Source organism: Protopterus annectens, chromosome 8.part0 (assembly GCF_019279795.1).
Source record: "Protopterus annectens isolate FY-2018-M chromosome 8.part0, PAN1.0, whole genome shotgun sequence".
Classification (NCBI taxonomy): domain Eukaryota; kingdom Metazoa; phylum Chordata; order Ceratodontiformes; family Protopteridae; genus Protopterus; species Protopterus annectens.
The window spans coordinates 402324554-402337615 of record NC_056741.1 but is presented as its reverse complement, the minus strand read 5'-3'; the positions used below and the strand labels follow the sequence as shown (position 1 = coordinate 402337615).

The window sequence follows — 13062 nt, the reverse complement described above, 5'->3', positions numbered from 1 at the left end:
GATCATGTCAAGGCGAAATTATTAGATGCTCTTTTACAGCAAGATATTTTATTTGGTGTTAAAAGCAGAGGAGGTAATAAAGAAAATGGAGAATGAGGCAAAATCTATGCAAACAGTAAAGGATTTCTTACAGGTACAGCCACCAAGATTTAGCAGAAATTGGCCTACTAAAAATTGGTCCTTTCCAGTGTCAGACAGGCCACAAAGAGGCAGATACAGACGCCCAAGAGGCAGATCTCAGCCCCAAGTATCTTACAGACCACGACAGTGGGGTGCTTCAACACCCAAAGGAGATGAGGACAAGTCACAACCTTACAGGAAACAATCTCAATGACTTTCCCCTTCCAATGCCAAACTCTACCCTGTTGGCAGCTCCCTTAGGGGGGAAACTAGCACTTTTTTCACAAAACTGGCAATCAGTCACCCAGGACAAATGGGTGTTGAATATTGTGTCTCAAGGTTACAGGTTCCACTTTCACACTTTACCAAGGCTAAAAGAATGCCAGACCTGCCACAAAATCAATGGGCAGAGGCACAAAAACAAATGACAGCCGTCATGGACATGAGAGCTATTCAAAACGTGCCACAGCAGGAACAAAGACAAGGTTTTTACTCAAGACTCTTCCTGGTCCCCAGAAAGGACAAAGCCTGGAGACCCATTCTAGAGCTTTCCACTCTATAAATATTTACCTGGATGTTCCGAAATTCAAAATGTTGACACTGCAGCAGCTCCTTCCCATGTTGGGCAAGAAAGCTTGGCTTGTTACTTTGGACCTCAAAGAGGCATACCTGCATGTCCCTATCAGACAAAATTGCAGAAGATACCTCAGATTCATAGCTGGTTCAATGCACTACCAATTCTCTGCACTGCCCTTTGGCTTATCTACTGCGCCCAGGGTCTTCACAAAGTGCCTGTCACCAGTAATTGCATTTTGCAGACAAAAAGGAATTCAAATATATCCATACCTGGACGACTGCCTGATTCAAGCAGAGAGCAAGGACATTCTTCTAAAGCATCTGGCATTTGTAAAAAAGTTAAGTTGCCTAGGGTACACAGTAAACGAAAAGAAATCAAAACTAGTAAGCGATAATATTCCTGGGTGCCAGCTTAAATACAACGGCCCAGATGGCTTATCTCACGCCAGACAAACAAGGACAACTGAATCATTATTTTCAATTGATGGCAACAAAGTCCCAACTCCCTGCAAGAAAAATTCTGCAGGCCTTGGGATTCATGGCACCTTGCATACTTCTAATTCCATATGCCAAACTGCATATGAGGAAATTACAATGGTATCTAAAAAGTGTTTGGACTCAACACTCTCACAGCATGGAAACGGTAATACCACTAATTCCCTGCCTGCAACAGGAGTTTCGATGGTGGGCACAGGCATGTCACCTCAACAAGGGTCAGCCTTTCACTCTACCCAACAGCCAGGCAGACTTTAACAACCGATGCTTCGGATTACGCCTGGGGAGCACGCATGGCAGGAAAATGTATTTAGGGCAAATGGACCACAAACCAAATGCATCTACACATCAATCAAAAAGAGATGTTGACTGTACAAAATGCCTTAACAGCTTTCAAGGACCTTCTGCATCCAGGACAATTATTATTAAAGACAGACAACACCACAGTAATGTGGTACATAAACAAACAAGGGGGCACTCATTCTTACCCCCTATGCAGACAAGCCATGACCTTGTGGAACACAGCTCTAATTTATCAAGTTCATCTGCAAGCACAATTCCTGCCAGGAAAGAAAAATACTCTGGCAGACGACCTAAGCAGAAACATCATGGATCCTCACGAGTGGAAATTAAATCCACAAGTTTTCAGCATGATAATGCAAACATGAGGGTGCCCAGACATGGATCTCTGCCTCCCCACTGAACTGCCAACTACAAAAATTCTGCACAAGGACTTATCACACAAGCATGGAAAGTGGATGCTCTTTCGTTCAGCTGGAAAGGCCTACATGTTTATGCCTTCCCTCCTCTGCCTCTCCTTTCAAAGGTTCTCCTAAAAGCCAGACAAGAAAAACCAAAGATGATTCTGATTGCTCCAGGAAATCTTATTCAGAAAAGTGGAAGAGATTATGTGCCTGGAACCAGGCTCAAAGCCTTGACCCTAACATACCTCAGATACTACAATATTTAACTGAGATGCTGGATAAAGGACTATCCTTCTCATCCATTTAAGATCCACGCTTCTGCCATCTCGGCTCATTACAACACAGATCCTCCTATTTTGTCTCATCCATTGCTAAAGCAGTAGCTCAGAGGGGCTAAAAACATAAGACCGCCCCGGAGAGCACCAGCACCTACTTGGGACCTCAACTTTGTCTTGGAAAAACTCACTTTACCTCCTTTTGAGCCAGCCAATACAGCAGAAATAAAATATATATCATGGAAAACTGCCCTGCTACTGGTAATAACCTCAGCACGAAGAGTCTCAGAACTACAGGCACTAATGGCAGTGGAGCCCTTCATCATTTTTCACCAAGGCAGGGTTTCCTTAAGAACAAACCCTTCATTTATGCCTAAGGTGGTATCCAGTGTGGCTCTTAACCAAACTATTCACTTGCCAACATTTTATCCAAACCCCCAGAATAAAGGGGAGAGAATTCTGCATTCCTTGGACATACACAGACAATTACGCTTCTCTTGGACAAAACAAAAGATTTCAGGAAAACTGAGCAATTGTTTGTATCCTATGCTGCAAGATCACAGGGAAAGGCTATTTCAAAGGAGACCATTTCAAAGTGGATAGGACACTGTATCCGGTTCTGCTACACACAGCATGGGAAGCCTGTACCATCTAACATTAGGCCACATTCCACCAGGGCAACTGCAACTTCTGCTGCCTATCTTAGAGGAGTACCTACCAAGGACATTTTGGAAGCTTCAACTTCGGGTTCAGTGCACACCTTTACCAAGCATTACCACTTTCCTCTTTTCCTCCAGATCCAGAGCTGGCTTTGCCACTGCAGTGCTGCAGGGCCTCATAGCCACACCAAATCCGCTCTAGAACCAGCCACCCTGACTCAGCTTTGGGATTCTTCCCAAGTGTAATGACTGCAGCAGTGAAACACGATGAACATAGTACAGTTTTGTACCTACCATAAATGTAGATGTTAGAGTGTCTTCACTGCTGCAGTCCTGGTTACCCACCCGCCTTCCCCTCTTTCTTAGCTGGGTCTTATCTATAACTATCTACACTATACTTTCTATGTGGTGTATTTGCTGGCTACTAAAGGTTATGTTTTTACCTTATGTATGTTTTGTAAGCAATATGTATTGCTTATCCTTTTGGGGGCACCTGACATCTGGGGCAAGAAAAACTGAAGAAAATGGCGTCGGCTGCATCTTATATACCCCTAGCACACCTGACGTCAGGGAAAAAGCGACAGCAACCGACGCCAGACCAAGACTTTGGAACACTGGCCGACTGCGGGGACCGCCTGACGGCAGGATAACCCAAGTGTAATGACTGCAGCAGTGAAGACACTCGAACATCTACATTTATGGTAGGTACAAAACTGTACTTTACTTCTCCTTACCTTATTTTCCGCATGAACAGAGTTGCTCTCAGGACCCAACCCTTCCTTCATGCCAAAGGTGGTTAATGAACTTTCACTAAACCAGACCATTACTCTTCCGGTTTTCAGCCCTTGACCACAAAATTCCTCAGAAAGGACTCTCCATTCCTTGGATGTCCACAGACAACTGAGGTATTACTTAGACAAAACCAAACCTATCAGAAAGTCAGATCAACTTTTCATCTCCTTCCACCCGAGAGCTCTAGGGAAGGCAGTCTCCAAGCAAACTATTTCTTTATGGATTTCTAAATCCATTACCATATGCTACTGTTACCATGGAAAATCCCTGCATGATCAAGTCATACCTCACTCCACCAGGGGCAGCTCCTTCCTCAGATGCCTTTTTCAAAGGAATTGTCTATGCTTCCATCCTGGAAGCTGCTACTTGGACTTCTGTCCACACCTTTACCAAATGTTATAAACTGGACCTAGTCTCTAGAGCTAGGGCAGGGTTTGCCAGGTCTATCCTCCAAGGACTCCTTGACCAGGGAACCCAATCCTCCACCCAGAACCATACCTAAAAGCTCTGGTACTCTCCCTACTGTTATGAATACTGCAACATGTTAATATAAGGACATAGAATAGTTGTGTAAGAACTTACCATAACCTTAGATGTCCTTTTCATATTGCAGTATTCAGTCCCCCCCACCACCACCACCTACCCCTCTACCTTTACTATCTTACATACCATACTGACTTGTGGGGACATAACCCTTCTATCCCTCAGTTTCTCCACTAAACACAAACTTCCTGTCACCCTGACTCTAGCCTACATGTAATTCTAAGGGCTCCCTTGGGACCCTTCTACCCACAGGAGTACTACTGTATTTTTCAGTTCATTCTGAGGAGGGTGCGTGCAGACATTACCTTTATACCATACGTCAGTTTATGGCCCTGACAAGGGATGTCACATGTACTCCAGAAGCACAGGCCTGAAGGCGGCGCTGCTGGCAGCAACTCCCTACTGTTATGAATACTGCAACGTGGAAGATGAGGACATCTAAGGTTATGGTAAGTTCTTAACACAACTATTTTTTTTATTTAAAATACAGAACTTGTTTTCCTTTTTAAATAAAGGCATTGTTTTTCAGAGCCTGTTGCTTCAGTAATGTTTTTCTTATTTTCTGTGACTGGGGGATAGCTTTTCCTAGTATGCTGTGCATTTGTTGAACATGTATGTACAGATGCCTGTGCATGTGTTAGAAATGTATGTTATAATGCTTGCACAGTATGCTAGGTAGAATGCAATCCATGCCACTTTTTTTGAGACTCTGAAGTGTGCATGTGAGTGAGGGTGCTTGTGAACTTCTGATGTCCTGTGGCATGTCGTATGTATTTTTTTTTAAACTGTTTTGGGACTCTGTAGCTTTGCCTTGGTGCGGGGAGTGAGTTTTCCACCATTCTGACAGTCAGATTTGTTGCTGTTATTAGGAGACCAGACAACTTTGTGGGCGTGGACAATTTTCCACCATTCTGACAGTCAGATTTGTTGCTGTTATTAGGAGACCAGACAACTTTGTGGGCTTGGACAAATTTCCATATGTAATGCTAGATTTACAGTGCGCAGTCTGAGCTGTCCAGTCAGCGTGCATATTTGTGAGAACAAGTTAGCGTTTTGTATTACTGACCTTATTTGCTGCTTTGTTTGTACTGTGTTTTGCATGTGATCCCAAGCGTGGTGGTTGCTGACCCGTGTATTAGGTTGCACTTTAGTAGTAGTAGTAAGTTAGTGTATATGACTGTATTTTAACTGCTTAATACATTCATGCACATGTTTTTGTATTGGTAGATAAAGCAGGTGGCAAGAAATTTTCCAAGGACTTTGAAGAGGCCAGTTCAAAGTTGGAAGAATTTGTCAGTGTACTTGAGAAGCAGGTGAAAAGTGGTCCACCCCTGATTCAAGTTCTGGAAAATGCTGATATTTTCTATGAGGCACAGTATAAGGAAGTAAAGCTTGTTGCTAATGTAAGTACACAGTCTTCTGTAATTGCATTGAGTTTTGCATTTTTGTTTGTCCATACTTATTACACCTTTTATGTGTAAAAAGATGCCTGATCACTTCCTAATTAGCCGTTATGATGCAGCATAACTGTCTCAAAAAATTCTGAAAAAAGTCGGTCCATTTTATCCTTTCTTGGTGTGTGTTTATGGGGCAGAGGGATTGAGCCTTTACTGCATCTCGAGTGAACTGAGTTTGATTAGTGGCCTCAGCAGGCAAGAAGAGGCAAGGCTTGCTCGCCTCTGCCGGGGGAAGGGTTTTTTTATGCGCTTGGTGGTTCACAGGGTGCATGGTATTTCCCCATTGCAGACAAGGGAAACCTTAGTCTGTGCGTTCCAGGGATGAGAGGACCACCCCTTGCCAAAGTGAGTGGATGACCTCTGCAGTCATCCCACTGCATGACCTATTCCATCACGTGTACCAGATGCATGCAAAGCATTAAGGTAGAAAGCATGAAAAAGGCCAACATGCAACTGAAGGTGGCCTTAAAAGATGGCCTGTCCCAGCTGGCCCTTGCCTTAGTGTTAGGAAGGGATCTGTTGATCGGAAGGGGTCTGATGTTCAGCAGGTGGAAAAAAAGCCTCTTATCCTTTCTTGATTGCAGAATTCTTTGCCTGTGCTATGTGATTTCTTTGCATGGTTTTACTTAATAGAAGTGGATTAGATGCAGTATGTTGTGCTGTTTAATGTTAATGGTTTTGAGTTGTACCACTAGTTAAGCTAAGTTGTGGATGACCTTGTTGTTTACCCTTTTAGGTTTGATGTTTAAGCTTTTAAAGAGCTTTCTTACTGAAAGTATTAAGATGTAGCTTATGCATTCACTTTTCAAGTTAGCAATCTTATTATGAAGTAGAAAATACATTTTTGTTGAACTGATGTCTACAGAGTATAATATGTTAGCAAATGATGACTATAGTGATTTTGCATACAATTCAGGTCACAGTGAAATAGGGCATTTTGTGCTTAAGCTTTTTTTTTTGTTGTTTTGTTTTTGTTTAATTTGATGTACAGTTATGCAGCTGTTCAGCATACCAATGTATTCTTTAGTCTTTCACTTTGATATATGGTATATCAGTCTTCATAAACTGCCTGCTGTGAAAAGCAGGTGTGAGTTTCCTCTTCTCACTTTGCCACCTTGATAGTTTTCTTTTGCTTTCCCACATTTAAGGATGCATGTGTCTCCTAGTGCATGCCATTGCTTTATCAATTCATTTGTCATGTTTGATGTTCTTCATGTTTCACTGTTGCAGTCATCACATTTGAGTTATCCCTGCCAGAGTAGCCCACATTCGGCCCGAATACACGAGGCTTAGTATTTCTGCGTCGGTTGCTGTCGCTTCAGAACTGACGTCAGGTCGTCAGTAGTATAAAGTAAAGCAGCCGACGCCATTACATCAGTCTTTTTTGCTGTGGAGCCTGAAGCAGAAGCAGTTTGCATGAGTGCCGGTCGGCCGCTACCTGAGTTTTCTGAATTGAAGTTGAAGTCTTCTAAAGCTAAGTAGCCCGTTGGTGGATCCTTTTTTCTTGCTCTAACCGATGTCTGAAAAAGTTTACAATTGTCTCGCCTGTGGAAAGCAAATACCACACCGAGATTTTCATTCTTACTGCGTCACTTGCTTAGACCCAGACCACGAAATCCCCCGCTGTCACTTTTGTGCTTTGTTCAGTGACATAAATCAAAAAAGTAAGGATAAGGACAGACCGCACAGGTCCAAGCCTTCAGACGATGCTTCCATTAAGCTAGTAGTCAGTTTTCCAGTCCTCAGTGAGGCACTTTCGCAGCCCCTGATGCCAGCTTCTGTGGATTTGCAGGCCACTACCGAGACCATTTTAGAGTCCGGTATGCTGCAAAACTCATCGACTAAGGATCCTGCGGTTGTCTTTACCTTGGCTGAGCAGGCACTGGCTTCAGAGGAAGTACTTCGTACTACCGTTTCTCGACACAAACCAACTTTTTTCTCGTCTGCTGTTCTTTCAAAAACTACCAAGTTTCTAAGGCCCAGGGTATGAACCACACTCAAGAAATCGATGACCCCATCTCAGGCACCTGCTTCCTTGCCTCAGTCTCAAATGCTTAAAATGGCGGAAGACCTTATGTTGATCAGGGGAAGCCAAGCTACCCCTTCATAAAGAGAGAGAGAGAGATTTGTCCCCAGTAGTCTTATCTGAACAGGAGTCTGATGACTGATGCCTCTGAATATAAAGACATGCAACCCCTTTCTGCTTATGGTTCAGCCTCTCCACCCAAAGATTTTTCCTTTGGGGAAACCCTTCATACTTTAAGGGAGCATTTCCAATGGGAATGTCAGGACTACCCTCAGTCTAAAAAGACTCAGAAGTTTTAGATCTTCCACAGCACAGACCCTTGGCCATTCCTCCTGTCCTGGATGTTGTGGATGATGTTTTCATGGAATCTAGTTTAACTCCTGACACCCTTCCTCCTGCTCCCAGGAAACCTGACCTGTATTAGAGTCCCTGACTCTCACATTTCTTTTCAAAAATCCTACTGCTTATGCTGAGGTTATCTCCCAAGGGCCAAAAGGAATTAAAGCAGCTTCTGCTAATAATCCCACCCCCTCAGATAGGGATTCCCGAGCGTTAGACAGATGGGGTAAAAAAGTATACACCTCTGCTACTCTTGCTATTAGAGCAGTAAATTGTCAGTTCCATATGCTAAAATGTCAGCAGCACACCATGGAACTTCTCAAACAAAAAAATCAACTTTTCCTGCTTGTGCAGAAAATAAAGAGCTGCAAGACTTAATGCAAGTCAAGTAACTAAGTACACCTTACACTGTGGGGCAGCAGTCACCTGTTCTGTCCTTAGAAGGCATGCTTGACTTAAGGAACAGCCCTTGCCAGACCATGTCAAATCTAAACTGTTGGATGCAGCCTTGCATAAAGACAACTTATTTGGCACCAAGGCAGAGGAGGTCTTAAAAAAGATGGAAGAAAAAGCTAAGTCTATGCAGACAGTTAAGGATTTCCTGCAGGTCCAGCCACCCAGGTTCAGTAGGGATTGCCCCTCCAAGAACTGTTCCTTTCCTGCCCCCTCAAGGTCAGTTCAGCCCAGACCCCGGGGAAGCAGACCCCCCCCCAGACAAACAGCCACAGGGAATGCAGAGATGAAAGCAATGGAGTACTTCCACTTCTAAACCAGGGAGTGCAAAGCCATCCCCCTCATGGTAAGAACTCACAATGACTCTCCACTTCCACCCCCTCCCTCTGCCCACCTACACCTGCCCCTGAGAGGAAAACTCTCCTTCCATGCAAGCACCTGGGCCACCATTACCAATGACCACTGGGTCCTCTACATAGTATCCCAGGGATACAAATTTTCTTTCCACACACTACCAATCCTAAAAGGGTTCCCAGATCTAGCTCCAAACCAGTGGGCAGAGGCCAAAAAAGCAGGTACTTTCCCAGCTCTCCATGAGGGCAATAGAGCACGTTCTTGCAGAACAGATAGGCCAAGGTTTCTACTCCAGGCTCTTCCTGATACCCAGAAAAGAGGGCACCTCATCCTCAATTTATCCATTTTAAGCAGCTTCCTGGTAATACCAAAATTCAAAATGCTCACCCTCCAGCAACTACTACCTATGCTGTCCAAGGATGCTTGGCTAGCTACCCTAGACCTAAAAGAGGCCTACTTACACATTCCAATCAGGGAATCATGTAGGAAATATCTACATTTCAGGGCAGGATCGCTGCACTTTCAGTTCTCTATGCTTCCCTTTGGCTTATCTACTGCTCCCAGAGTTTTCACAAAATGCCTGGCTCCTGCCATTGCTATTTGCAGGCAAAGAAATATTCAAATTTACCCATACTTAGACTGCCTTATTCAGACAGAGAGTCAGGAAAAGCTTCTCAAGCACCTGGCCTTTGTAAAGAACATACTGACCTCCCTAGGGTACACTATCAACGAAAAGAAATCCAAACTAGTACCCACCCAATAAATTATATTCCTGGGAGCAAACCTGGACACAGCATCCCAGATGGCATTCCTTACATCAGAAAAGCAAACTTACCTGACCGCCTATTTCTCTTAGCTAGGCCCCAGTTATCCGCAAGGAAAATCCTGCAAGCTCTGGGGTTCATGGCTTCTTGCATTCTACTCATTCCATATGCCAGACTGCATATGAGGCAACTTCAGTGTTACTTAAAAAGCCTTTGGTGTCAACACTGTCAAGACCTGGAAACTCTTTTACCAATGATACCTTGTCTAAGGAGTGATGTCCTTTGGTGGGCAGAAGCATGCCACCGCAACAAGGGACTACCCTTCTCACCACCCCACGCTGCCCAGACCCTCACCACAGACGCATCAGACTATGCCTGGGGTGCACACCTGAATGGCAGGTGTATACAGGGCCAATGGAGCCGACATCATGTCCATCTGCACATCAACCAAAAAGAGATGTTAGCTGTCCAGCACGGATTGACAGCTTTCAGACCCCTTCTCTCTCCAGGGGCTCTATTGATCAAAACAGACAACACCACGGTGATGTGGTATATCAACAAGCAGGAAGAGACTCGCTCCTACCCTCTGTGCAGGCTCGCCATGACCATTTGGCACACACCCTCAGCCATGCAACTACACATGTTAGCACAATTTAAAATCTCTGGCAGACAACTTCAGCAGAAGTCTTCTGGACCCACACGAGTGTCAGCTAAACCAAAGAACCTTCACCCTTATAACTCAGAAATGGGGCACCCCGAAGGTTGACTTCTTTGCTTCCCACTCCAATCATCAGCTCAGCAAGTTGTGCAGCAGGGAGCCTCATTGCAGGGCCTGGAAAGTAGATGCTGTATCCTTCCAGTGGGTTAACCTCTCGGTCTGTGCATTTCCCCTGCTACTTCTCATTACCAGGGTACTGCTCAAAATAAGGGAGGAAAAACCAAGGACAATCCTGATAGCCCCAGACTAGCCACTCCAGCACTGGTACCCACTGCAGAGCAGCCTGTCCCCTCTGCCACCATGGCATTTCCCCCAGATCCCAACACTCCTGACCCAGAGGGAAGGAGAATACATGCATCCCCATTTGCAGACCCTCAATTTGTCAGCCTGGCTTATTCCCCGACCACTGTACAAGCTGCCAATCTCAGTAAACAGGTTCTAGATGTACGTGAGGCCAGATGCCCTAGCACTAGAAAGTCTTACACTGACAAATGGAAAAGGTTCTGCACCTGGATCCAGGCTAAGGGAGCCGATACGGCACAGCCCTCCCTACCTCTCATCCTGGATTACCTAGCTGACCTACTACATAGTGGTCTATCCTTTTCCTCTATTAAAATTCATGCCTCTGCTATCTCTGCTCATTTCAGCTCTGAGCAACCTCTTTTCTCACACCCTCTCATCAAACAGTTCCCAAGAGGGGCTAGCAGCTTGAGGCCACCCAGGAGAGCAACTACCCCAACCTGGGACCTAAACTTTATGTTGGAGAAGCTCACCCTGCCCCCTTTTGAACCAGCAGCTTCAACAGAGTTAGTTTCTCTCATCGAAGCCAGCCTTGCTTCTGGCCATCACTTCAGCAGAAGAGTATCCGCGCTACAAGCACTAATTGTGTATAGAGCCCTTCATCATTTTCCATGCTGACAGGGTCTCCCTCAGGACTTAACCCATCCTTCATGCCAGAAGTGGTGTCCATTGTGGCTCTCAACCAATCCATGAATTTGCCCACCTTTTTCCCTAACCCATAAAACAAGGGGGAAAGAATACTGCACTCTCTAGACGTGCACAGACAGCTCAGATTCTATCTAGACAGGACTAAATCATTCAGAAAGACTGATCAGTTGTTAGTCAGCTTTGCTGCAAGAGCAGAGGGCAAACCATATCCAAACAAACCATTTCCAAATGGATAGCACACTGCATCCATTTCTGCTACAAGCAACACGGGGAAACCTTCCCCCTAAGGGGTTCAGGACTCAGTCTACCATGGCAACCTTCCCCTCTACAGCTTTCCTCAGAGGAGTCCCCACCAGGGACAATCCTGTAGGCTGCAACAATGGACATTTGTTTATACCTTCACCAAACATTACCACCTGCCTATCTTCTCCAAATCCAGGGCAGGCTTTGCCACTTCAGTCTTGCAGGGCATCCTAGCCAGCCCCCAATCTTCTTGACTGCCGCCACCCTTTTCCTCAGCTTTGGGAATGAACCCAAATGTGATGACTGCAACAGTGAAACACGAAGAACATAGTACAGTTGTGTACACTTACATAAATGTAGATGTGTATTCACTGTTGCAGTCCTGGTTCCCCTCCCTTCCTCCCTCTCTCTCTCTCTCTCTCTCTCTCTCTCTCATTGCAAGGAACGTTTTGGTATTTACTTTCTACTGGTGGGGTTCTCCCACCATATCCTGGCTCCCACTTGGGAGCTCCTGACAGGGCAAGAAAAACTGATGTAATGGCATCGGCTGCCTTACTTTATACTGCTGATGAACTGACGTCAGTCCTGAAGCGACAGCAACCGATGCAGAAATACTAAGCCTCTGGTATTCGGGCCGACTGAGGGCTACCCTGGAAGGATAACCCAAATGTGATGACTGCAACAGTGAATACACTCGAACATCTATATTTATGGTAAGTGTACACAACTGTACTTTTCTTCCACATGCTGTTTGCTGATGTAATGTGTAATGTTTTGTTGTAAACTGTGAGCTCTGAACTTAAGTGCGGTAGAACTTTTGCATGCCAGGACTTAAGGTTTGGAGAAAGATGGGACCTGTCCCTTGTGACAATTCTTGTATTCCTCTAGTGACACAGTTCAGGTCTTTTCCTAACATAAGTCATTGGCAAGTTTGATTGTTCATTCATTAAGGTAAAACTTGGAGAGTTTTTGTTCCTCACAGATAAGATAAGATTGGGTCATCACCAGTGTGCATCCTATTGGCTGCCATCTGAAAGTGAGGAATAGAGAAACTTTAGATAATTGTGATTCATTGTTGCAGTACTGAGGCTTGGGTTTTCTGCCAAATACATTTGTTTTACACAAGAGATCAAAAGCCAGGAGAAACTTTTTATATTATTGACCTAGGGAACAAAGCTAAAACATGCAGATTTGGTGACGTAAAAAATAAGTTAATAAAGGACAGGCTTTTTGTGTGGTATTAATAGTGCTGCAGTGAGAAAGGTTTTGCTTCATGACAGTTATTTAACTCTGTTCAAAGCTATTGAGATTTGTCAAATCCATGAAGTCGCAGAAAGGCACACAAGTATGCTTGCAAGTGATAAGAGCATGGTGTCATGCTCCAGAGCAAGTATAGACAGCATGCAACATGTGGCTAGCAGAAGCAGGCCTTAGCTAAAAGCAACTGTAACCCCTGCAAGTGTGGCAGGTAAAATCTGTACTTTTCCAACAAGTTCTAAGACTAGTTCAATGAAAAGGACATGCTCAGTGCAGTACAAGGATGAGTCAGCAAAACCCAAGTCAAGCTTTATTGGTTAACTGTCGTAATTGTGGTGC

At 44.6% G+C, this 13062-nt stretch overlaps 1 protein-coding gene across 1 annotated transcript in view; it reads left to right on the top strand.

Annotated features, from left to right (window-relative positions):
• RPRD2 (regulation of nuclear pre-mRNA domain containing 2) overlaps positions 1-13062 on the top strand; it is a 2300864-nt gene that overhangs the window by 1450230 nt on the left and 837572 nt on the right. Inside the window, exon 6 of the mRNA XM_044079912.1 lies at positions 5392-5567. Coding sequence (XP_043935847.1) covers positions 5392-5567 — 176 coding nt within the window. The remainder of the gene's footprint in view (positions 1-5391; positions 5568-13062) is intronic.